At 39.4% G+C, this 23,774-nt stretch overlaps 1 protein-coding gene across 1 annotated transcript in view; it reads left to right on the top strand.

The window, feature by feature from the left end:
* Positions 1 to 23,774, top strand: part of PARP15 (poly(ADP-ribose) polymerase family member 15) — a 58,021-nt gene that overhangs the window by 2,081 nt on the left and 32,166 nt on the right. Inside the window, 1 exon segment of the mRNA XM_002813216.5 lies at positions 22,888 to 23,007. Within this exon segment, the coding sequence (XP_002813262.4) occupies positions 22,888 to 23,007 (120 nt within the window).

Below are 23,774 nucleotides of genomic sequence, written 5' to 3'. Positions count from 1 at the left end.
TTTCTCATTCACTATATTGTCTATTTACGTGTGTGTATGCTTCGATGTTTTCTTTCATTTTAAAAATTAAGGTGTAATTTACAGACAGCTTTTCTATATTTAGAAAATTCATACTTTTTAGTGTATACTTCTGTGAGTTTTGACAAATGGTTACCAGTATAATGAAGATATAAAAGAGTTTTCTACCAGTTTCTTTGTCTTCAACGTCTTCATTCAAGATGAGCTCCTGGCAACCACTAGGGTCATATTTTGGTCCCTGTAGTTCCAGAATGTCATGTAAATGAAATCATCCAGCAGACAGCCTGTGGAACCTTAGGTATCACCAATTTGCTACTGCTTTCTATTAATAGTTAAATTCCATTGTGGTCAGAAAACATATTTTTCATTATTTGAATTCTTTAAAATCTGTGCATTGAGGGCCGGTCGCGGTGGCTCACGCCTGTAATCCCAGCACTTTGGGATGCCAAGGTAGGTGGATCACTTGAGGTCAGGAGTTCAAGATCAGCCTGGCGAACATGGTGAAACCTCGTCTCTACTAAAAATACAAAAATTAGCCAGGCGTGGTGGCACACGCCTGTAGTCCCAGCTACTCAAGAAGCTGAGGCAGGAGAATTGCTTGAACCTGCAAGGCAGAGGTTGCAGTGAGCTGAGATTGCACCACTGCACACCAGTCTGAGTGACAGAGCAAGACTCTGTCTCAACAACAACAACTATACACACACACACACACACACACACACACACACACAGAGAGAGAGAGAGAGAGAGAGAGACAGACATTTGTCTTATGGACAGAATATGATCTATCTTGGTAAATTCCCAAGCACACTTGAAAACAAAGTACATTCTCTCATTGGATAGAGTGTTCTATAAATGTCAATTAGGTGGAGTTGGTTGTTGTTCAAATCCTCATGTCCTTACTGATTTTATGTCTACTTGTTCTATCAGTTATTTAGAGAGGATGATGAAATCTCCAACTATAATTGTGGATTTGTTTATTTATTTTCTCCTCTGAGGTCTATCAATTTTGCTTCGTATATTTTGAAGCTCTGTTATTAGGAATAAAATATTTAGGATTATTTCTTCTTGGTGAATTGATTCATTTGTCATTATGAAATGACATTTTTACCCTTGATAATATTTGCACTGAAATCTACCAAGTTTCTTTTTCTTTTATTTTTAAAAATAATGATAAAATACATATAACATCAGATTTACCATCTTAATCATTTTTAAGTATACAGTTCAGTAGTGTTAAGTGTGTTTACATTGTTGCATAGGCAATCTTCAGAACTTTTTCATCTTGCAAAACTGAAACGGTATGTGTTTGTCTTTTTGGGACTGACATTTCACTTAGCATAATGTCTTCAGGGTTCATCCATGTGATACCATGTGTCAGAATTTCCTTCCTTTATAAGGCTGAATAATATTTTATTATGTATATATAAACATATTTTGTTTATACATTCATCAACTGATGGATTTGGGTTGCTGCCACCTTTTGGCTATTGTAACTAATAATAATGAACTTGGGTGTACAAATACAGCCATGCTCTGCATAATGAAGTTCAGACAGTGACCGACCATGTAAACAATGCTGGTCCTGGAAGATTATAGTACTGTGTTTTTACTGTACCTTTTCTATATTTAGGTATGTTTAATACACAAATACCATTGTGTTACTATTGCCTGTAGTATTCAGTATGGTAACATGCTGTATAGATTTGTAGCCTAGGAGCAATAGACTATATACCATATAGCCTAGGTGTATAGTAGGCTATACCATCTAGGTTTGTGTAAGTACACTCTATGATGTTCACACAATGACAGAATTCCCTAATAACACATTTATCAGACTGTATCCCCATCATTAAGTGACAGATTACTGTATCTCTTCAAGATCCTGTTTTGAATTCTTTTGTATTTATATCCAGAACTGGGATTGCTGGATCATATGGTAATCCTATTTTTAATTTTTTTTAGGACTGCCATGCTGTTTTCCATAGCAACCAAATCATTTTTGCATTCCCACCAGCAGTACACAAGGATTCCAATTTCTTCACATCCTTGACAATACTTGCTTTTATTTTCTTTCTTCCTTCCTTCCCATCTTCCTTTCCTTTCCTTTTCTTTCACAGCATCCATCCTAATGGGTGTGAGGTGATATTCCACCGTGCTTTTGATTTTTATTTCCCTAATGATTAGCATTGTTGAACATCTTTTTATATTCTTGTCATCCATTTGTATATCTTCTTTGGAGAAATGTCTATTCAAGTCCTTGGCCCATTTTTAAATCAGGTTTTTGTTGAAGTTGAGTTGTAGGGGTTCTTTCTATGTTCTGAATATTAACCTCTTCACAAATATATGATTTGCAAATATTTTCTCCTGTTCTGTAGGTCACCTTTTTATTCTGTTGATTGTTTCCTTTGCTTGTAGTTTTTTGCTTCACGTAGTCCACTTGTTTATTCTTACTTTTATTGCCTGTGTTTTTGGTGTCATATCCAAGAAATCATTGCCAAATTCAATGCCATGAAGCTTTTCTTTTTTGGTCCATTGTTCTATATGTCTTCTTTATGCCAGTACTGTACTGTTTTGATTACTGTAGCTTTGTAATATGTTTTGAAATCAGGAAGTGAAAGACCACCAGCTTAGTTGTTCTTTCTTAAGATAGTTTTGGTTATTTGGAGATTAAAAGTGATTTAAAAAATAAGAGAACCAGTCTTTTATATTTACTCACATTTTACCATTTTCATCTAGCATTATTTTTGTTATCTCTGAAAACCTTCTTTTAACATTTCTTATAGCACTGGTCTACTGGTGATGAGTTCTTTCAGCTTTTGCATGTCTGAAAGGTTTTTATTTCACATTTATTGTGAATGATATTTCCTTTTTTTTTGAAACAAGGTCTCCCTCTGTCATCCAGGCTGGAATGCAGTGGTGCAAACACTGCTCACTGCAGCCTTGACTTCCTGGGCTCAGGTGATCCTCTCACCTCAGCCTCCTGAGTAGCTGGGACTACAAGCATGCACCATCTTGGCATTCAGCTGGTTTTTAAACATTTTTTGTAGAAATGGGGTCTCACTATATTGCCCAGGCTGGTCTTGAATCCCCAGACTCAAGCAATTCTCTCACCTCAGCCTCCCAAAGTGTTGAGATTAAATGTAAGAGCCACTGCACCCAGCATGAATGACATTTTCTAAGTTGACAGTTAAAGATATTGCTCTACTGTTTTCTGGCTTGCATTATTTCTAACTGGAAGTCTACTGTCATTCTTATCTTTACCCTTCTGTGTGTAATTCTTTTTTCTTTGATTGCTTTTCAGATTTTCTCCTTATCACTGGTTTTAATCAAGTAGATGTGTCTAGGTGTAGTTTTTCTTCATGTTTATTGTGCTTCTTGGTTTATAGTTTTCATCAAATTTGAATTTTTTTTGGCTATAATTTCTTCAAATATTTTCTTCTGTATCTTCCTCTCTCTCTTTCATATTAGTCCTCTTAAAGTTTTGCCATAGCTTGCTAATACTTTATTCATTATTTTCTGTGTCTTTCATTTTGCATAGTTTCCATTGCTGTGACTTAAATTTCACTTGTCTTTTCTTTCTGCTGTTATAATTATGCTGTTAATCCCATACAATGTTTACAGTGTTTTTTTGTTTTTTTGTTTTTTTTACCTCAGGCATTGTATTTTTTCTCTCTAGGAGTTTGATTTGGTTCTCCTTTATAGTAAGTGTCTGCTAAGTATGCCCGTGTTTTCCTCTACCTTCTTGGAAGTATGAAATATCATTATAATAATTGTTTTAATATCTTTGTTTACTAATTCTATCATCTGTATCTTTTTTTTTTTTTTTTTTGTGAGATGGAGTATTGCTCTTGTTGCCCAAGCTGGAGTGCAATGGTGTGGTCTTGGCTCGCTGCAACCTCTGTGTCCCGGGTTCAAGCAATTCTCCTTCTTCAGCCTCCTAAATGCTGGGATTACAGGTGCCTGCCACCATGACTGGCTAGTTTTTTTTTTTTTTTGTATTTTTAGTAGAGATAGGGTTTCACTATGTTGGTCAGGCTGGTCTCAAACTCCTGACCTCAGGTGATCCACCCACCTCGGCCTCCCAAAGTGCTGGGGTTACAGGTGTGAGCCACCACGCACAGTCTGTATCATTTTTAAATTAATTTCAATTGATTTATTTTTATCTTCAGTATGCATTATATATTGCTACTTTTTCCATGCCTAGTAATTTTTGATTGGATGCCAGATATTATATGAATTTTACCTTGTTGAGTCTTGAATATTTTTGCACTTTAACAAATATTCTTGAGATTGTATCTGTGTTACAGTTAAGTTACTTGAGAACTGTTTCACCCTTTTGAGGCTTGCTTTTAAGCTTTGTTAGGCAGGAGCAGAGTGATCTTTAATCTATAGTTAGTTTTTCCACCATGGAGGCAAAACCCGTCTGAATGCTTTACCCTATACCATAAGAATTATGAGATTTTTCTACTGTGGCTATTGAGACAGGCACTATTCCTAGCCCTTTTGTCATTCGAGACTCAAGGGGGATCCTCTGTAGACTTCTGGAGCTCTTTGCGCAACTCTCTCCTCTCCAGTACTCTGACTTGTAATTTCTAGTCACTTTCGCCTCCGGTAAGTCCCAAGTCTGTCTGTCTCCTCAACTCAGTGAGGCTTCCAGGCTTCTCCTGGGTTTCTTTTTCCTGCTTTGAGGCTTGCACCGCTCTCCATGTGGTAAGCCTAAAAGGAGCAATTGTAGCGTTCACCTTATTTGTTTCTTCTCCCAAGGAATCACTGTCCCATATTGCCTGTTATCAAATATCTCAAAAAAATATTTGAGATATCTTTTAACCAAATTTCTAATTGTTTAAAGTGGGATAGGAAGTCTGTTACTCATATTTGCCTAAGTAGAAGTCCTAAAGCTTTTGATGTTTGCATGCTCATTTTATATATTGCTGCCAGCTGAGTTTTTAAAATTATTATTATTTTTTTCCATTTAATTTAGGGTCTTCCAGGTATAAATCATGTCACCTTCAAGTGAAGACAGTTTTGTTTCATCTTTTTCTATTCTATGATCTTATTTTTTGATGAATATAATTGCATTAGTTAGTTCTTACAGAACAATGTTAAATCATAGTTACCATACTTACCTTGTTCCTGACGTTAATGAAAAAATACCTATAAAGTTTTCCTAAGTAAGATGCTCCTTTAGGATTGAAGTTCATCTGTTTTTATTATGTTAAGGAAATATTCATCCATTTCTTTTTTTTTTTTTTTTTCGAGATGGAGTTTCACTCTTGTTGCCCAAGCTGAAGTACAATGGCACGATCTTGGCTCACTACAACCTCCACATCCCGGGTTCAGGCGATTCTCCTGCTTCAGCCTCCCGAGTATCTGGGATTACAGGCATGTGTGACCATGCCTGGCTAATTTTTGCATTTTTAGTGGAGACGGCGTTTCACCATGTTGGTCAGGCTGGTCTGACCTCAGGTGATCCACCTGCCCTGGCCTCCCAAAGTGCTGGGATTATAGGCATGAGCTACCACGCCAGGCCCATTACCATTTTTCAAGAGATTTTGTTAGGAATCGGTGTTAAATTTGGTCTAAGCTTTTTCAGTATTTTTGGAAATAATCATGTTGGTTTTTTTCCTTAAACCTATTAATATAGTGAATTATAGTAATAGATTTTCGAAAATTGACCCATTCTTGATTTGCCTTTTATGTAACTCATATTCTAGTGCTTTAAACATTGATATCTCTGAAGTGCCCTGTTGTCACCAAACTAAACTGGGTCTATTTGCTTGTGCAATGGAAAGCCAAATACTAAAATACCAGGTTTTTGCAGTGAGAAAGATTTATTTTGAGTCAGCTGACACAAAGACAGGAGGAAGTGCTTAAATCTACCCAGCTACTCAGGAGGCTGAGGTGGGAGGATCGCTTGAGCCCAGGAGGTCAAAGCTGCAGAGAGTAGTGTTTGTACTTCTGCACTCTGGCCTGGGTGACAGAGGGAGACCTTGTTTAAATATGTCTCTCCAATCTGGAGACTGGGTCAGATTTTATAGCCATGGAATAATGGGGTATGATCTGATTGGATCTTGCAAAGAGGTAGTGCTAAGAGACATGATCTGACTGGATCATGTTATGGAGTGACATCAGGGCTTTATCTGATTGGATCCTGGATCCTGCCATGTAGTGTCCACTACTTAATACAGTCCCCATTCCTTGCTCCTGAGCACTTAGGTTCTGCCCGTGGTTGCACACTTGGGTGTTCAGCTACATGACCTTCAACCTGGGGGTCTATGGCAACTGAAAAACAACTTACAACTTTGTTACATAAAAGCTGAACCAGATTGGTCTGATGCATTTACATTTTTGCATACTGAACTCACCCTCTCGTCAATCATCTGATAGAAGACTATTTTGATTTATCACATGGACTCCATAAACTGCCATCCCCTATTCCATTTCTGGAACTTTAGACAGTTTAACACCCTGGTTGAGGATACAGCCTTGTGTTCCATTGTGTCAATTTATCAACCTACATTTCTTGAGTAACTGCTGTTTTGCAAATAACTTTTTTTAAAATTAATGTTTTAGTATTTTATGCGAATCCATATCAATTTCCATTGGTAGATCTTCTATTTGCTTTATTAGTTGACACATTTTCACCTTAGTACAGTTAATTAAATAAATATAGAACTTTTATTCTACTACTTTTGGGGTGTTAAAAGTTAAAAATTGTAACCCATCAGTGTTAGTTTTACTGTGATTAGGTGTTGATTGTGAGGTATGAATTGATATTTAATTTTCTTAATAATAAAACCCAACTTTCCCAACAATATTTATTAAGTGATGATTCATCTCTCCACTCTCCTATTCTTAATACTTCATGCGTTAAACGTATTTTTTTTTCCTATCACCTCTGTTGGAGTGCAGTGGCCTAATCATGGCTCACTCTAACCTGGAACTCCTGTGCTCAAGAAATCCTCCCACCTCACCGTCCTAAGTAGCTAGAACTACAGGAACACATCACCATGCCCAGCTAATTTTTTGAAAAGTTTTTGTATAGATTAAGACTTGCTGTGTTGCCTAGGCTGGTCTCAAACTCCTGGCCTGAAGTGATCCTCCCACCTCAGCCTCCCAAAGTACTGGGATTACAGGCATGAGCCAACATGCCCAACCCATATGTTAAACTTTTTGAGAGATTGAGGCTTATTTCTAGAATTGCTATTGTGATTCTTATATTATCCATTCTTAACTTAGAACTATTTAGTTTTATAATTGGTATTTAAGGATGCATTTTAAAAAAATAGTCTTTAATTTTTAGAGTAGTTTTAGGTTCCCAGCACAATTTAGCAGAAAGTACAGAGTTCGTATATACCCCTCACACCCCACCCCAACATAATTCCCCCCACTATCAACATCCAGCGCCAGAGTGGTACATTTGTCACAACTTATAAACCTACATTGACACATCATTATCACCCAAAGCCCCTAGTTTATATTTGGGTTCACTCTTGGTGTTGTACATTCTATGGATTTTGACAATGTTTAATAATATGTATATACCATTATAGTATCATACAGAATAATTTCACTGCCCTAAAAACTCTCTGTGCTCTGCTATTCATCCTCCCTCTTGGCAACAGCTGATCTTTCTACTGTCTCCATAATTTTGCCTTTTCCAGAATGTCATATAGTTGAAATCATACTATCATACTGTATTTTGCCTTTTCAGATTGACTTTTTTCACTTAGTAATATGCCTTAAGTTTCCTCTATGGTTTTGTGTGTGTGTGTGTCTTGATAACTCATTTCTTTTTAGCACTAAATAATAGTCCCTTGTCTGAATGTACTGTAGATTATGTATCCATTCACCTACTGCAGGACATGTTGGTTGCTTCCAAGCTTTGGCAATTATGAGTAAAGCTGCTATAAATATTTATGTGTCTCCCAAGAGCCCCAGCTCCAAATACAATCACATTGGGAATTAGGACTTCAACTTAAGAATTTAGAGAGGGACACAAACATTCAGTCCATAGTATTTTTGTAGAGGTTACTGTGTGGACGTATGTTTTCATGCCTCTTGGGTATATACCTTGAAGTGAAATTGCTGAGTCATGTGGTAACTACCTTTTTAAGGAACTGATACACTATTTTCCTAAATGGTTGCCTTATTTTATATTCCCACCAGCAATGTGTCTTTTTCATTTTAGTCATCCTAGTGGGGTGAAGTGGCATCTCATTGTGGTTTTGATTTCCACTTTCTTAATGGCTAACGATGTTGTGCATCTTTTTAGTGTCCTTATTGGCCATTTGTATATCTTCCTTTAAGAAATGTCTATTCAAATCCTTTGTTGGTTTTTAAATTGGATTTTTTGAAATTGTTGACTTGTAAGAGATCTTTATATATTCTAGGTACAAGTCTTATTGGCTATATGATTTGAAAATATTTTCTCCCATTCTTTGAGTTGTCTTTTCACTTCCTCATTCATGTTATTATTTTTTATTTTCACAATACATTGTATTATTTGTAAAGCATAACTTTTTTTTTTTTTTTGAGACAGAGTCTCACTCTGTCGCTGGGGTGCAGTGGCGCGATCTCAGCTCACTGAAAGCTCCGCCTCTCGGGTTCACGCCATTCTCCTGCCTCAGCCTCCCGAGTAGCTGGGACTACAGGTGCCCGTCACCATGCCTGGCTAATTTTTTTTGCATTTTCAGTAGAGACAGGGTTTCACCATGTTAGCCAGGATGGTCTCGATCTTCTGACCTCGTGATCCGCCCACCTCAGCCTCCTGAAGTGCTGGGATTACAGGCGTGAGCCACCGTGCCCGGCCAACTTACATTTTTAGAGATTTTTTTTCTATGTTATTAAGATAACATGGATTCACTGTAAAAAAAGAAATTAGTACAAAAATGTGTATGGAAAAATGCAAAAGTAATCCTATTATCCCTAGTAAATAACTGTTAATATTTCAGTAACCATGCATTTATACATCTTTTGATACATATATGCAAATATATAGATAAAACTATACTAATGTATAGAACATTATACATACATACATTTTTATTATAAACACATTTGTTTTCTCTAGTCTTTTACTTTTTCTTCTGTGTTCACTCCCTCAGCCTTTCCCAGCCCCACCTACCCCAAACTGGGAAATCAATTTTACCATAAAGTCATAAGTATATATTTACATTTATAGAAATTTTATGGTTTGTTTTGAAAAGGTAGAATCCTGTAAGAAAAAAAAAAGTTGTGCTCTTTCTAACTCTCAGTAAGAGAGAATTGTGAGGGAAATATGCATAATTACTTCTGCTACTACTAAGAGCTGACATTTATTAAGCACTTGCTCTATGCCAGGCACTGTGCTAAGATTTTTACTTACCCTATCTTAAAACATATAGCAATATGAGATAGGTACTATTATTAAGAATGAAATTGGGGGTTAGAGAGGATTGAATGACATGTTCACAGTCACACAGCTAGTACCTGTTTCAGAATTCCGTGTAGACATCCTGACTTCTGAGTGTATTTTCTTAACCGCTATGTACATCTCCTCAAATTGCCAGTGAGTTTTAATAGTGAAGCTATAAGACATGGCTGTTGTCAGGGATCACTTGAGCCAAGGAGTTTAAGGTTACAATGAGCTATGATGGAACACTGCATTCCAGCTAGGCAACAGAAAAACAACAACAACAACAACAAAGAATCAGATATTTAAGACTGTATCATCATGACATGTCCAAATAGATATCAAGGTATGGGTAAGTTTGTATGGGAGACAAAGATAAATCAGATTTAGAAAACAATATTGTGTAACAATTATTACTGTTATCGTATTACAAAGTAGCTCCACATCCTTGATTACACTTGGAGAGGTAACTGTTGATCCTGTTCCCCAAATGATCTCAAATTGGAGGTCATTGTTGAAGATTGCTGTGTATTCAGGGTAGGCAATGTAGGGTAAGTTGAAATTGATGTAGGGTAGGGGAGGTTGAAATTGACGTTGTGAAATCTAACTTTACATAGAAATTAGCATCTAATTTTAATCTGTGGTAATCGCCTCTAAATCAAATTACTTTTAAAAATCTTTTTTCTTCTAATATGAAGTGAAATTACAATACCAATAAGCTGATTTTTACTTCTAGATGTCAACACATTTATTAATGTTTGTGATGGACACCATAGAGTTCAGCAACTTCAGATTTCCCCGGAACCTTTGGAACAGACAACCACCATTAAGATTGAAAATATGCCACTTGATGTTGAAAGTAATTACATAACAATTTTCTTCAAAAATCCCAAAAATGGAAGAGAAAGAGTAACCAATGTTCAGTATTTCCCAGAGGAGAGTTCAGCCCTGGTTGAGTTTTCTGACTACAAAGGATTAATTTCTCTTCCTTCTTGATGTTCAAAGTGGTTATTAAGCTTTTAATGCACGGATGAAGTCAGATTAGAGACTACACAGGTGATAAGGAAACCCATCAAAGCCACCACATTCTTACTGGAATATGCTGTGAATTAACTCAAGCTTTGAACAGGTTCTGTGGGAATCTAGCTAAAGGAATTTTTTTTTTTCGCAGTAACAAAACAAAAGCTTCCCTTGACCCCAATTTCCATGTAGCTACTACTTCATTTCTTTGCTTCCCTTTGCAGCAAAGTTTCTTGATCGAAATTTGTCTGCCTCATCCCCATTTCCTCTCCCCGCATTCTTTCTGAAATCCATTCCAGACAGGCTTTTACCTCCAGTGTTCCACCAAAGCTGTTCTTGCCAAAGTCACAAATGATCTCCACTTTGCTGGACTCAATAGCCACTTTTCAGTCCTCCTTTTACTCAATCTCTTAGCAGCATTTCATACAATTGATGGCTCCTTCCTCCTAAATACAGGTTTGTCACTCGCTGCTAGTACACCATACTTTTCAGTTTTGTCCTACCTCAGTGGCTGCTTTTTGTTGGTTTGTTTTGAGGCTTTAGTCTTGCTCTGCTGCCCAGGCTAGAGGGCAGTAGCACAATCTTGGCCCACTGCCACTTCTCCCTCCCTTTTCAGCCTCCCTAGTAGTTGGGACTACAGGCATGCACCACCACACCCAGCTAATTTTTGTATTTTTTTTGTAGAGACAGGGTTTCGCCACAGTGCCCAGGATGGTCCCAAACTCCTGAGCTCAAGCAATCTGCCTGCCTTGGCCTCCCGAAGTGTTGGGATTACAGGCATGAGCCACCACGCTGGCTTGGCTGTTCATTTTTATTCTTCTTTTCTCATTCCTCTTCTTTCCTCCAGTTCTTAATGTGGGACTTAGTCCTTGGTTCTTTTTTTCCTCTTTCTCTACACTCTCTAGGATCTAATGGCATTAAATACTGTGTACCTATGACTCAGTTTTTATCTCCAGTCAAGACTCTCTCCTAAACTCCAATGTCTATGCTCACTGCCCAGAAGACTTCCATACCTGGTTGTCTAAAAGAATATGCATAAACATGGCTGGGTGCGGTGGCTCACTCCTGTAATCCCAGCACTTTGGGAGGCCGAGGCAGGTGGATCACAAGGTCAGGAGATCAAGACCATCCTGGCCAACATGGTGAAACCCCGTCTCTACTAGAAATACAAAAATTAGCTGGGCGTAGTGGCATGTGCCTGTAATCCCAGCTACTAGGGAGGCTGAAGCAGGATAATCCCTTGAACCAAGGAGTCAGAGGTTGCAGTGAGCTGAGATCTCGCCACTGTACTCCAGCCTCTCAAAAAAAAAAAAAAAAAAAGCATAAACATAACATGTCCTAAACAAAACTCCTTACCGTCTCCACCCCACCTCATCAACTTGCATTACCCATGGCCTTTCCCATGTCAGCGGATAGCAACTCTATCCTCCTAGTTGCTCAGACCAAAGCCCAGGAGTCATCTTGACTCTTCTGTTTCTCTCATATCCTCTATTTTCCTTTGGGAAATCCTGTTCACCTTCAAGATATATTCAGAATCTGATCACTTGTCAAATAAAACATAAAGCATTTAGAAAATGGAATTAACCATTTTAAAGACAGTAACATTTTCTTGAAGGGTTTACCATGTACAAAATAGCTATAATTATACTTTGGATAATATGACTAAATAAACATCATTTTTTAATGGCTGTACCTCACCTACATGTCCCTTCCCAACTGTGATCATGAGGAAGAAGTGGTGAAGCCAAAAAGTATCCCTGAAACTATAGGTGGAAAGAGAACACTGGGGGAAAAGTCAGAGTATAGAAGCAGATATTAGGATCTTCCTCACATAGCTTCAATGAAAACCAGTCAGGTAGGAGAGCCAAAAGTTGAGAGGCTATCTACGAAGAAAAGGAGCTTAACTTTCAATAGTGGTGTCTTAGTCTGTTCAGGCTACTACAACAAAATACCTTAGACCGGGTAATATATAAGCAACATAAATGTATTGCTCATAGTTCTGGCGATTGGAAAGTCCAAGATCAAAACACTAGCAGATTTGGTGTCTGATGCGGGCTTATTTTCTCTTCCAAAGATGGCACATTCTTGCTGTGTCCTCACATAGCAGAGAGGTAGAAGGCTTCCAAAAGCCTTTTTAAAATAATGGCACTAATCTCATTCATGAGGGCTCCACACTTATGACCTAATCACCTCTTAAAGGCCCCATCTCTTAATAATACCACAATGGAAATTAGGTTTCAACATCAGTTTTGGAGGGACACAAACATTCAGACCATAGCAAGTGGTTTAAAAAGCTAAAAGAAGCCAGGCATGGTGGCTCACGCCTGTAATCCCAGCACTTTGAGAGGTCGAGGTGGGAGGATCACTTGAGTCCAGGAGTTAGAGACCAACCTGGGTAACACAGGGAGACCCCATTTCTACAAAAAATTAAAAAATTAGCCGGGTATGGTAGCACACACCTGTAGTCCCAGCTACTTGGGAGGCTAAGGTGGGAGGATCACTTGAGCCCAAGAGTTTGAGGTTACAGTGAGTTATGATTGCACCATTGCATTTCAGCCTAGGTGACAGAAGAAGACCCTATCTCGAAAACAAACAAACAAACAAACAAAAAACAGCTAATAGACTTAACTCCATCCTGGAGTTGATGAGTAAAATATCTGAACTTTTTTTTTCTTTTTTTTCTTTTTTTTTTTGAGACAGGGTCTCACCCTGTCACCCAGGCTGGAGTGCAGTGGTACAATCACAACTCACTGCAGCCTCAACCTCCTGGATTCAAGCAATCCTCCTGCCACAGCCTCCTGAATAGCTGGGACAACAGGCACATGCCACCACACCTGGCTAATTTTTTATATTTATTTATTTTTTTTAGAAGTGGGGCCTCCCTATGTTGCCCAGGCTGGCCTTGAATTCCTGGGCTCAAGTGATCCACCAGCCCTGGCCTCCCAAAGTGCTGGGATTACAGGCATGAGCCATTGCACCCAGCCAAAATATCTGATTCCTGCTATAGCAATCTTAGGATTACTACCAACTTTCCAAACTGGTAGACTGTGAAGGCCTCATCTTTCTTACATACTCATCACCTAATCCATAATGCTGCTTTTGACATCTGGAGAGTCCTTAAAATTTTTTTTTTTCCATCGTGGTTATACTCTGGCAAATGGTTAATGTTTAAGCATATCCAGTGTTTCTGTAGATGACATGTACAAGTTTGGTTGTCTAGGAGACTCAATCTGCACTCCAGCCATTAGAGAAGTAAAGAAATAAATAGGGGAGGCAGAGTGGAGTACCGTTCAGTAGCATTTCATTTCATAAACTTTTATTGTTTTTGAGACAGGATCTCATTCTTGTCACCCAGGCTGAATTGCAGTGGTGCGATCATAACTCCCTGCAGCTTCGACCTCCTGGGCTCAAGCAATTCTCCTGCCTCAGCCTCCCAACTAGCTGGGACTACAGGCGCCCAACACCATGCCTGGCTAATTTTTGTGGTTTTTCTTGTAGAAAGGGGGTTTCACCATGTTGCCCTGGCTGGTCTCAAACTTCTGGGCTCAAGTGATCCAACCCCCTCAGCCTCTCAAAGTGCTTGGATTACAGGTGTGAGCCACCTCGTCTGGCCAACATTTTTTTTTTTTTTTTTGAGACGTTTGAGATGGAGTTTCGCTCTTGTTGCCCAGGCTGGAGTGCAATGGTGCGATCTCGGCTCACTGCAACCTCCGCCTCCTGGGTTCAAGTGATTATCTTACCTCAACCTCCTGAGTAGCTGGAATTAGAGGCATGCGCCACCATGCCTGGCTAATTTTGTATTTTTAGTAGAGACGGGGTTTCTCCATGTTGGTCAGGCTGATCTTGAACTCCCAACTGCAGGTGATCTGCCCGCCTCGGCCTCCCAAAGTGCTGGGATTACAGATGTGAGCCACCGCGCCCAGCTTTTTTTTTTTTTTCTTTTTCCACAATACATCCTAAAAAATATATTTTATATCCCAGTCCATACCTTATATTAAAAGAACAGTATTTGTTGCAATTTGGAAAAATAAATTTTGTTGCAATATGTGCATTCGTTGCTAAAGAATGGATGCATTTTCTTTTCTAGTCTATAGATATAGATTTTATATATATGCATATTATAATATACACACAGTTGTCCCTCAGTATCCACAGGGGATTGATTCTTGGACCCCAAGCAATGCCAAAATCCATGGATCCTCAAGTTCCTTATATAAAATGGCCTAGTATTTGCATGTAACCTACATGCATCCTTCTATATACTTTAAGTCATCTCTAGATTACTTTATAATACCTAATGCAGTGTAAATGCTATGTAAATAGTTGTTATACTGTATTTTTATGTATTTTTCACTGTTGTATTGTTATTTTGTATTTTTTAAAAAATATTTTCAATCAATGGTTTGTTGAACCCATGGATATATATTTACACGTTTTTTGTTAAGACCTTTAAATTTCATATTGCTGGTATAGTGGTTAGAGCTTGGCTCTCAGCAATGACTTTGCTAAAAAGGATTAGGGGATGGGAGTTTCAGCCTTATCCCCACTGTCTCTACCAGCCTGCCTCCTCAAGCCATCCTATATAAGCATACAATTTATATTTTTACTTTTCTATTGCTACATAACCAATTACCACAAAACTTGGGTGTTTTAGGTAACAAACATTTATTATCACACACTTTCTGTGGTCAGGAATTTGAGAGCAGCTTAGCTGGGTGATTCTGGCTCAGTATCTATCATGCCGTGGTTATTCAGATTTTGGTTGGGGCTGCAGTCATCATCGTAGGCTTGACTGCGACTGGAGAGTCTGCTTCTGAGCCCACTCTCGTGGCTCCTGTCAGACACTTCAGTTCCTTGACTTTGAGGGCCTCCCCATAGGGCTGTTCATAATATGGCAGCTGACTTCCCCCAGATTGAGTTGTCTGTGGGAGGAAGGGGGAAAGAGAGAGAGAAAGAGAGGCCATGAGAGCGCAGAAAGCTGCAGAGCCTTTCATACACCCGCCTCAGAAGTGACATAGCATCAATTCTGCCATATTTTGTTGGTCACACAGCCAACTCTGATATGATATGGAAGGAGACTACGCAAAGGCTCAATGACCAGGAAGTAGGGATCGAGAGTGATCTTACTTTCACAATCCAAGAAGGTACAGCTTCAAGACAGGCTCCCTTCACCACCCTCTACTTCTAGCCAGATTGTCACACCTAAGCCATCTATATAGAAATACTAGAGCAACACTATCCTTTATTTTTATTTTATTTATTTTATTTTTTATTTTTTTGAGATGGAGTTTTGCTCTTGTCACCCTGGAGTGCAGGAGTGCAGTGGCGTGATCTTGGCTCACTGCAAGCTCTGCCTCCTGGGTTCAAGCAATTATCCCACCTCAGCCTCCTGAGTAGCTGGGACTTCAGGCGTGTGCCACCACGCTCAGCTAATTTTTTGTATTTTTAGTAGAGACAGGGTTTCACTATGTTGGGCAGGCTGGTCTTGAACTCCTGACCTCAGGTGATCCGCCCGCCTCAGCCTCCAAAGTGCTGGGATTACAGGCGTGAGCCACCGCGCCCAGCCTGTCCTTTAGAATCCCAAATGTATTAGCCAGGGGTAGTGGCACATGGCTGTGCTCCCATCTATTTGGGAAGCCGAGGTGAGAGGATGATCACTTGAGCCCAGGAGGCTGAGGCTGCAGTGAGCCATGATATTGTGCCACTGCACTCCAGCCTGGGCAACAGAGCGAGACACTGTCTCAAAAAAAAAAAAAAAAAAAAAGAATCCCAAATGTATAGATCTAAATCCTTCCAGATTTTATTAGCTGGATAACAATGGCAAAGTTACTTTCTGATTCTCTCTCTCTCTTCTCTCTGTCTTCCTTTTCCTTGCCTTTCTTCTTTGCCTTTCTCTTTTTTCTTTTCTTTTCTTTTTTTTTCTTTTCTTTCCTTTCCTCTCCTCTCTCTGTTTCTTTCTTTCTTTCCTTCCTTCCTTCCTTCCTTCTTTCCTTCCTTCCTTCCTTCCTTCCTTCCTTCCTTCTTTCTTTCTTTCTTTCCTTTCTTTCTTTCTTTCATTTTCTTCATTTATTTATTTACTTATTTGAGACAGGGTTTCACTGTGTTGCCCAGGCATGCAGTGGCATAATCATAGCTAATTGCAGCCTCAAAATCCTGAGCTCTAGCAGTCTTTCCACTTCAGCCTCCAGAGTAGCTGGGATTACAGGTGTGCACCACCAAGCCCAGCTAATTTTTCAATGTTTTCATAGAGATGGGGTTTTGCCATGTTGGCCAGGCTTGTCTTGAACTCCTGGCCTCAAATGATCCTCCTGCCTTGGCCTCCCAAAGTACTGGGATTACAGACATGAACCATTGCACCAGGCCTGTTTCCTCATTCAGAAAGTATCTATCTCACAGGCTCATTGTTAAGATTAAATTAAGTGAGATAATATTTATAAAATATCTGACACATAACAGGTACCCAGTAAATAAAGCTATTACAATTATTAAATTAAGAACAAATGAGAAACACAAGTTACTAATTTGGTGAGAAATAACAGGTATGAATTGTGTTTTGGGTAGCTATAATTCTTAGCAGATATAAGCACAAAATGCCATTATTAAATGTTATTTAAGTATTTCACTCTTTCATTTTCACTGTCCTTCGTTGCTATCACCTCTGACATAAGAGTACTGAAATAAAACTATTTTTACTAGTAAAATGTATTTAAAGTAGGCTAGGGATTTCAATTAAGAAAAATTTGGGAGAAAAAAGGTAAAAAGAGTTCACTTAGATGTAAAACCAGACCACTAAGTGATGGCCTATCTTCTGCTTGCCTGGGAAGTTATTGTTTCCCATGTTGACCCACCCATTCCATCTTAGGGCAGTTCTAATTATTTAAAAACGTAGCTTTATGTTAAGCCCAAATATGTTTTACTATAGCTGTACATACCAACGTAGAGTAGTAGAAATCATTCCTTCGTAAGGCAGCCCTTCAAATGTCTAAAGACAACTGCTCTTGCATTCCACCCCACTCATTAACTCTACTCCTGCAAGTTAAAGATTCTCATTCCCTTCAGCATATCCTCATGTGACATGGTTTTGCATCCTTTCAGGGCATCGGTTTTTCTATTCTGCACATACCTAGTTTTCATAATCCCTTTGCAACATTTGGCACTTTGAAGTAAGCACATACCACAGGTGTTGCCTGTTTTTAACAGTGAAAAGTAGAATAAAGCCATTATTCATGCCCGTTCTCGTTAGTATGTTTCTATTAGTATTGCCCCCAAATTCATTATTACCTTTTTTTTTTTTTAAGGAAAGGACTTTGTCTTTAGAGTAGTTTTAGGTACACAGAAAAATTTAGCAGAAAGCAGAAAATTCTCAAATACCCCCTGTCCCCTAGTTTCCCCTATTATTAACATCTTGCATTAGTGTGATACATTGGTTGCAATTGATGAACCAATGCACTGTTATTAACTAATGTCCATAGTTTTAGAGTTCACTTTTTGTGTTGTATAGTTGCATTGGTTTTTGTTTGTCTTTTGTGGTTTTTTTTTTTTTTTTTTTTTTTTTTTTTGAGACGGAGCCTCACTCTGTTACCCAGGCTGGAGTGCAGTGGTGCGATCTCAGCTCACTACAGCCTCCACCTACTGGGTCAAGCCTCCCAAGTAGCTGGGATTACAGGTGCTTGCCACCACGCCCAGCTAATTTTTGTATTTTTAGTAGAGACGGGGTTTCACCATGTTGGCCAGGCTGGTCTCAAATGCCTGACCTCAGGTGATCCACTTGCCTCGGCCTCCCAAAGTGCTGGGATTACAGGCATGAGCCACTGCCCTGGCCTGTTCCATTGTTTTTGACAAATGCATAATGTCATGTGTCCACCATTACAATATCATACAGAATAGTTTCACTGCCCTGAAAATTGCCTGTGCTCCACCTATTCATCCCTCCCTCCTTCTCCGAAATCTCTGGCAACCACTCATCTGTTTACTGTCTCTAGAGTTTTGCCTTTTCCAGAATGTCATATAGTTAAATAATACAGTATGTAGCCTTTTCAGACTGACTTCTTTCACCTAGGAATCTGCATTTAAGTTTCTTCCATGTCTTTCTGTGGCTTGATAACTCAGTTCTTTTTCTTTTTAGTGCTAAATAATATTCTATCGTATGGAAGTACCATAGTTTATTTATCCACTCACTTACAGAAGGACATCTTGGCTGCTTCCAAGTTTTGGCAGTTATGAATAAAGCTTTATTGCTTCCAGAAACATTCATGTGCAGGTTTTGTGTGAACAAAAGTTTTCTATTTATTTGGGTAAATACCAAGTAATGCAACTGCTGAATCATATGGGAAGAGTGTGTTTAGTTTTGTAAAAAACTACCTGTCTTCCAAAGTGGCTGTAGCATTTTGCATTCCCACCAGCAATGAATGAGTGTTCCTGCTGCTCCACATCTTTGCATTTGGTGGCCTTTTTTTTTCTTTCTTTCTTAAACAGAGCTACATTACTGTTAATTTGTACTGAGTTTACTGCCAATCATGATCCCTTAGACTTTTTATATGACTTAGCTGCTGAGCCACATTCTCTTTCTCTCAAACTTGTGCAGTTATTCTTTGACTTTCCTTAGTGGTCTTTCTTTTCTTTTGTGCCTCTCCCAGATGCCCTGGGCTTGGTCTCTTTTACTTATCAGGTGCATTCATAAGCCAACTGCTTATTGACTGTATTACTGTTAAGGACTCACACTTGGATTCTTCCCCAGGGGACTGCCTTTGGGAGACTTGAAGGGTGCCTCTCCTGGAGGTGCCTGGGAGTTGACATTCATCTCCTGATCAGATGTTCCATAGACAATAACTGACTGGTATGGAGGTAGAGGAACTGAGCTCCCTTGCCCCTAGGAGGGACAAATGCTGTTATGGAAGTCTTATACTCTAGAGCTCCCTGGGAGATCAGGCAGATACCAGGGTACACTGAAAAACATATTCCAGCTTAGCTTCTTCCCCTTCTCTATCTTCATCTCTCACTTCCTACACGTTTCTCCTGAGGGCACAACCTTAATAAATCACTTGCATATGAATCCCAAACTCAGGCTCTGTTGCTAGGGAATCTGACCTAATTTTATGACTTCTTTCGATTATAGCACACAATTGTTTGTAATATTTTTGACTATTATAACCATTCCTTTCAAAAATAGTAATGACCTTACTTTAAAGAGGTTATTTTGAATTGCTCATGCATTGTTGCTTGTATTTATTGAATCTCTAAGGGCAAGACTTTTTCAGGAAGAGAATTACCTTTTCAATATTACAATGAATGTCAATGGGAAAATCAGACCAATGTGATAAAATTTTATGGCTAAGTAAACATGCATGGAATTGCCTTGTTCCATTAGTTGAGGATTACCTCCATTGCATTTACGGATGTCACGTCTTTCACTGAGCTGTTGACAGTGGTGCCATTTTAGGAAGACACTCTATTTCAGTCTCACGAGTGTCAGCATTTATGTGCCAGAGGTACCTTTTACTCTTTAAAATATTACCATTTGGTTTTGTCTGAATGATGCCTACCCTTTATTTTTATTTTTGGTGGTGAACACCTACTTGACCAAAAAGTCTGGGTCTTCAACGAAAGGCCCATTTCTGTGTCCCAGTGTTAAGTGTCTTTGGGCACAGCCTTGTATCAAGGGGAAAAGTCCCTGAAAAAGTTGCCAGGCCAGCACCACTCCTGGTGGCCCTGGATCCTCACATATGGAAGTTCCTGCCTAAAATGCATCACCTGATCAGAATGACAAATCACAGAATGAGAAGTTGTCACTGTGAAGTAACATGACCCCAAGGCAGCCGTAAGGGGTTGGAGGTAACATGCAGGTCTACAACCACCCAGCTTACTCAAGGAAGACCGAAAAAAAGTCAGTGTCATCAAGACATGTAGAGAACATGTTTCTAAAAAATTCTCCTCATTGTGTCTAAATATCAAGTCACCAGATTGAATGTGAAGCCAGCAGTACGGGAGGACATAGAAAACAGTTTAGAGGATGATAGGATTTTGATTGAGTTTGATATGTTCAAGGAGATGGTCATAATAATTGGTTGTCTGGAGAATGTGAAGAGTTGTAACACAATTAAAGACAATAAGAGAAAGCACCAACCAAAACAAAAAGGAAAACCAAAATGTGACTGAGAATGTAGCTGGTTCTTTTGGGAGGTTTTCTAGTCTTCACATCAATGCTTTAAGACTCTCACCCAAGGAATTCTCAGGGTGGGAGATCACGGATAAAACTTTCATCAAACATACCAGCATGCATGCAGAAGAGTAACAAATCATGAAATTCTTGAGCAAATGAAAGTATTGCCCAGAAACCCACTGCCAAAGCACAGACTGAAAAATGATCAAAGACAATTTTAAACAACAAAAAAATTGATATCCTTTTTGAGTGAGATCAGGCATGGAAAATAGATTTTGTTTCATGGATTACTTCTGACCAAATGATAATTGTTGCCTGGAGCTCTGTGTTGAGGAAGGTTCTGAGACTGGATCTGGGTTGATTGAAAAAGAATGCTGATATGGATTAGTAATGTCTGTCACAAGTGCAAGAGGGGTGACATGTACTATATTTTTACCATTTGTTTGAGAAATACCATGAGGTAGATAAGCTCAGATTCCATGAAGAGTAGAACTGAACTGGGTGTCAAGAGACCACATTCAAGTACTGTATTCTTCATTAGCTAGTAGTTTGATTTTGATCAAATGATTTCATCCATCTGCACACTGGTTTCCTTTTCAGGACAATGAAGTTTCTATCCTGGATGGTCTGTCATCACCCTTTAAATTCTAAAATTCTATGATCGATTAATAGTCAAACTCCAAATGCATTATTATGGAGTACTCAGGGATATGTCTTAGTTTGAGTGCCTCCTGAAGAGGACCCTAAGACAAGATTCAAGTGCAACTTATTTAACTAAGAAAATAAAGGAAACAGACTGGGTGCAGTGGCTTATGCTTGTAATCCCAGCACTTTGGGAGGCCGAGGCAGGTGGATCACTTGAGGTCAGGAGTTTGAGACCAGCCTGGTCAACATGGTGAAACTGTGTCTCTACTAAAAATACAGAAAGTAGAGCCGGGTGTGGTGGCTCGCACCTGTAATCCCAGCACTTTGGGAGGCTGAGGCGGGCAGATCACGAGGTCAGGAATTCGAGACCAGCCTGGCCAACAATTAAAAAGATAATTTTTGTATCTTTGTAAAGATACAAAAAATTAGACAGGCGTGGTGGCGGGTGCCTGTAATCCCAGCTACTCAGGAGGCTGAGGCAGGAGAATTGCTTGAACCCGGGAGGCAGAGGTTGCAGTGAGCCAAAATCGTGCCATTACACTCCAGCCTGGGTGACAGGACAAGACTCTGTTCAAAAAGAAAAGAAAAAAAAATGCAGAAATTAGCGGGGTGTGGTGATGTGCACCTGTAATCCCAGTTACTTGGGAGGCTGAGGCAGGAGAATCACTTGAACCCGGGAGGCAGAGGTTGCAGTAAGCCGAGATCACGCCACTTCACTGCAGCCTGGGTGACAGAGCAACACTCCATCTCAGAAAAAAAAAAAAAGAAAGAAAGTAAGTAAAGGAAACTGGTAGGGTGCATCATCAAATCAGCTCCCACTTAATCCCACTAGGGAAACTCATAGTGAATCTCTCTGGGAGGCAAGGCTGCTGCTGTATTTTTATACCAGCTCCTGTCAATCACTGGATGAGGGCTGATGGTGGGCGATTGTGGAGGGGGGTTCAATATACCTGTACTTCCTCTCTGCTACACCAGCAAGCCAAATGAGATTTGGCACTAAAGAAAGTCTCCAGGCAAGAAATACAGTTGGAAATATATGCAGGGTACATTTAAGTGGTCAGAGCTGGGGAATACAGACAGGGTTGGCTATGCTAGGATTCTTGGGGGGAATAAGTAAAAAACTCACTGGCATTTGGAATATTAAATACAATTGATATTCAAACATTGTAATAATAAACTATCTGCTTTTAAATCTCAGAGCTGAGTTATGAGTTTAGTTAGAGAATTCTGTGAAATGTAATAGTTATTTTCTATACGAACACCTATAAGGAAAGTTTACTTATTTACTTATTTTTCATCTTTTTGAGACAGGGTCTCGCTTTGTTACCGAGGCTGGAGTGTCTGGGTGCCATCATGGCTCACCGCCACCTTGATTTCCTGGGCTCAAGCAATCCTCCTATCTCAGCCTCCTAAGTAGTGGGCACTACAGGCACATGCCACTGAGCCTGGCTAATTTTTTATTTATTTATTTTTTTGTAGAGACAGGGTCTCAATATGTTGCCCAGGCTGTTCTTGAACTCCTGGGCTCAAGTGATTCTCCCACCTAGTCTTCCAAAGTGCTGGGATTACAGACCTGAGCCACCACACCTGGCTTAAGGGAACTCTTGAAATTGGCATTGCTGGTAACGCTTTACTGTTTTCTCCACAGTGCAGAGACAACAAGTTCAGCAAGAAAGATTGTCTTTCAATCAGGAATGTTGTAGCTTCAATCCAAACCAAAGAAGGTCTGAATCTCAAGTTGATAAGTGGAGATGTTCTGTACATCTGGGTAGGTGATGCCATTTAATAAATCTACCAAGGAACAGTGGGATCTATTTAACTTGTTCTGTGACTTGTTCCATGATTTAATTTGTTCTTTGTCTTAATCAAAGATTAAAGATATCAAAGATAAATTTGAGAAGTTAAACCCACTTAAAGTTTATGCAGATATATACTTAACATCCCCTATATTCTTCCACATGTACTCATGTGGAGGGGTTCAAGTTTAACCACAAACAAGAGTTTGCAAATCCATCTCTTTTATTTCTCTGTAACTGATCTTGACTTACTCTCAACCCAGTTCTATTTTTCTCTCCTGCACCAGTCAGCATTAGTGAGGAAGCTATGTGTACACCACACTATAGAATCACTCTTCACAAACACGCCTTTGCTCCTGCCTGAGCACTTTGCAGAAACACAGGAAGAATGAGGAGGGATAAAGGTTACCAGAAGAGGTACTGAATCCTCAGCCTGGCTCCTGCCTACACCTCCTCTCCTACTGTTTCCTCTTCCTTGGAATCACCAATTAACAGAAGATACAGGCCCTATATTCCTCCTATAGTTGACATCCATCATGCTCAATCCTGGCTGCAGATCATAATCATCTGGGGGACCTTTTAAAAATACGGACTCCCAGGCTCCCCCCTAGAGATCCTGACTTTAATTGGTCAGGGATGTGGTGTAGGCGACAATAGTTTTTGAAAGCATTCCAAGTGATTATCTTATGCAGCTAGGGCTGAGAATCACTGGTTCAGATGCTTCTTAGAATTCTATAGC

This window comes from Pongo abelii, chromosome 2 (assembly GCF_028885655.2).
Source record: "Pongo abelii isolate AG06213 chromosome 2, NHGRI_mPonAbe1-v2.0_pri, whole genome shotgun sequence".
Lineage (NCBI taxonomy): Eukaryota > Metazoa > Chordata > Mammalia > Primates > Hominidae > Pongo > Pongo abelii.
Note: the sequence above shows the minus strand (reverse complement) of the source record. Positions and strands in the feature narration are given on the sequence as shown.